Source organism: Eimeria maxima, genomic scaffold, assembly GCF_000499605.1.
Source record: "Eimeria maxima Weybridge genomic scaffold, Emw_scaff177, whole genome shotgun sequence".
In the NCBI taxonomy this organism is placed as follows: Eukaryota; Apicomplexa; class Conoidasida; order Eucoccidiorida; family Eimeriidae; genus Eimeria; species Eimeria maxima.
Window position 1 is genome coordinate 1 of NW_013563593.1, and position 2500 is coordinate 2500.

A 2500-nucleotide genomic window follows, 5' to 3' on the forward strand; every position below is an offset into this window, starting at 1 on the left:
ATTTTTTTTTTTTTTTTTTTTTTTTTTTTTTCTTACCTTTATGTCCTTAGCAATAGCAATTCTTTGCTGTTCTCCTAATCCCCAACTTTTATATTTATTACGACGAACAGAAGAAGGAGACACTAAACCCTTCCTGTATATAAACCCTAAACCCTAAACCCTAAACCCTAAACCCTAAACCCTAAACCCTAAACCCTAGAAGTGATAATATTCAAAGAGAGGCAAAAGCGACGGCATAAAGAAAGAAGATGATGCCCATCCATACAAACAGTAATAATAATAACAGCAGCAGCAGCAGCAGCAGCAGCAGCAGCAGCAGCAACAGCAGCAGCAGGAAGTGTCTCCTTATTACTTAATTCTTTCTTTTGTCTCCTTATCTATATACACAGGAGGTATTTGTGTCTCCTTATAAGGAAAATATACCCAACAAGAGTTAGGCTTTCCTCGTAAATGTACTGTACGCTGCAGCAAATACACCAATAGCACACCTGCTGCTGCTGCTGCTGCTGCTGCTGTTGCTGCTGTTGCTGCTGCTGCTGTGGATGCACTTGTTGCTACCTAAACACTTGCAGTGTAAACACAGCAGCAAACACAACAGCAAAAACAGCAGCAGCAGCAGAATCTGCAGCAGCAGGAGCAGGAGCAGGAGAAGGAGCAGGACCAGCAGCAGCAGCAGCAGCAGGAGCAGCAGCAGCAGAAGAATTATACCCTAAGTGCATCATGCCAATGCCTAGTCTCTGGCTGTATAATTTGTCTCCTTTTTATTGTCTCCTTTTGTCTCTTTTCTTCGTACTCTATTGCTCTTCTTATTGCCTTTACGCTACGCACATTCTTTACCTCTACCTGCATGCATGCATGCATGCATGCAATAATACCTCCATATACACCCCAACTGCATGCATGCATGCATGCATGCATGCATGCATGCAGCCCCAAAAAGAGAGAGGTATAAGGATATATATACAAATATATATAATTTTTTAATTGTCCTATTTATGTAATTAATCTATCTATTTATTAATTTAATTAAATTAAATTAAATTAAATTTAATTACTTAATTAAATATATAAATAAATAAATATATAAATAAATATAATTAAGTAATTAAATTAAATTTAATTTAATTTAATTAAATTAATAAATAGATAGATTAATTACATAAATAGGACAATTAAAAAATTATATTTATTTATATATTTATTTATTTATTTATTTAATTAATTTACCCTTGGGTAATCTTTTCCTGTTAATTTAGATCTAAGAGACAAATTTAAATCACAACGAAGACGACCAAATGCCATTAACCCACGGCATATACCTACAAGAAAAAAAAAGGAGAAAAAAAAAAGAAAAAAAAAAAAAAAGAGACAAAAAAGGAGACACATAAGGAGACACATAAGGAGACACATAAGGAGACACATAAGGGAGACACATAAGGAGACACATAAGGAGACACATAAGGAGACACATAAGGAGACAGATAAGGAAACAGATTAGGGGGAGACATATAAGGAGACATATACCTACAAGGAGACACAAAAAGGAGACACAAAAAGGAGACAAAAAAGGAAACAAAAAAGGAGACAGATAAGGAGACAGATAAGGAGACAGATAGAGGGGAGAAATAAAAAGGAGACAGATAAGGAGACAGATAAGGAGACAGATAAAGGGGAGAAATAAGAAGGAGACAGTAGGGTACGAACCTGCATTACGAAGATCAACGAATAATTCATGAACAAATGCTGCTGCCTCTGACGCTGTCATTACATCTGCCTATACACACCAGCAGCAGCAGCAGCAGCAGCAACAGGAGCAGCAGCAACAGCAGCAGCAGCAGCAGCAGTTACTGAAGGGGACACTTAATTTGCCATAAAAAACTCCCACAAAAAGGAGAGACACAAGAAAAAACAACAGTAAACCCTAAACCCTAAACCCTAATCTCCAAACCCTAAACCCTAAACCCTAATCTCCAAACCCTAAACCCTAATTTCCAAACCCTAAACCCTAAACCCTAAACCCTTGCCTGTGTTACGACTTCAATTAGAGGAGTCCCCGCGCGATTGTTGTCTAGTGGTGTTGGACCAGACTCCTGCAGCAGCAGCAGCAGCAGCAGCAGCAGCAGGAGCAGTCTCGTCTCTCCTTTTTTTTTTCTTACGTGGTACCTATCCCTTATCCCTCCTGTCTCCTCCTGTCTCCTCCTCTCTCCCTCTAACACTAACTGTCTCCTCTCTCCTGTCTCCTCCTGTCTCCTCCTGTCCCCTCCTGTCCCCTCCTATCTCCTCCTATCCCCTCCTATCCCCTCCTATCCCCTCCTATCCCCTCCTGTCTCCTCCTATCCCCTCCTATCCCCTCCTATCCCCTCCTATCCCCTCCTATCCCCTCCTATCCCCTCCTGTCCCCTCCTGTCTCCTCCTGTGTATCTTCGTTACCTGGTACCTATTGATGATAGTTGCTGTATCTTCTTCGATTTGTATTTTGTTGATTTTAATTATTTTTTTA

The 2500-nt window shown here is 39.7% G+C and overlaps 1 protein-coding gene across 1 annotated transcript in view; it reads right to left on the bottom strand.

The window, feature by feature from the left end:
• Window positions 1–36: 36 nt before the first annotated feature.
• EMWEY_00019820 (hypothetical protein) overlaps window positions 37–2500 on the bottom strand; it is a gene marked incomplete at both ends in the record, with an annotated part of 3742 nt that continues 1278 nt past the window's right edge. The window contains 4 exons of the mRNA XM_013477757.1: window positions 37–133; window positions 489–558; window positions 1705–1774; window positions 1977–1984. Of these exons, the coding sequence (XP_013333211.1) occupies window positions 37–133; window positions 489–558; window positions 1705–1774; window positions 1977–1984 (245 nt within the window). The remainder of the gene's footprint in view (window positions 134–488; window positions 559–1704; window positions 1775–1976; window positions 1985–2500) is intronic.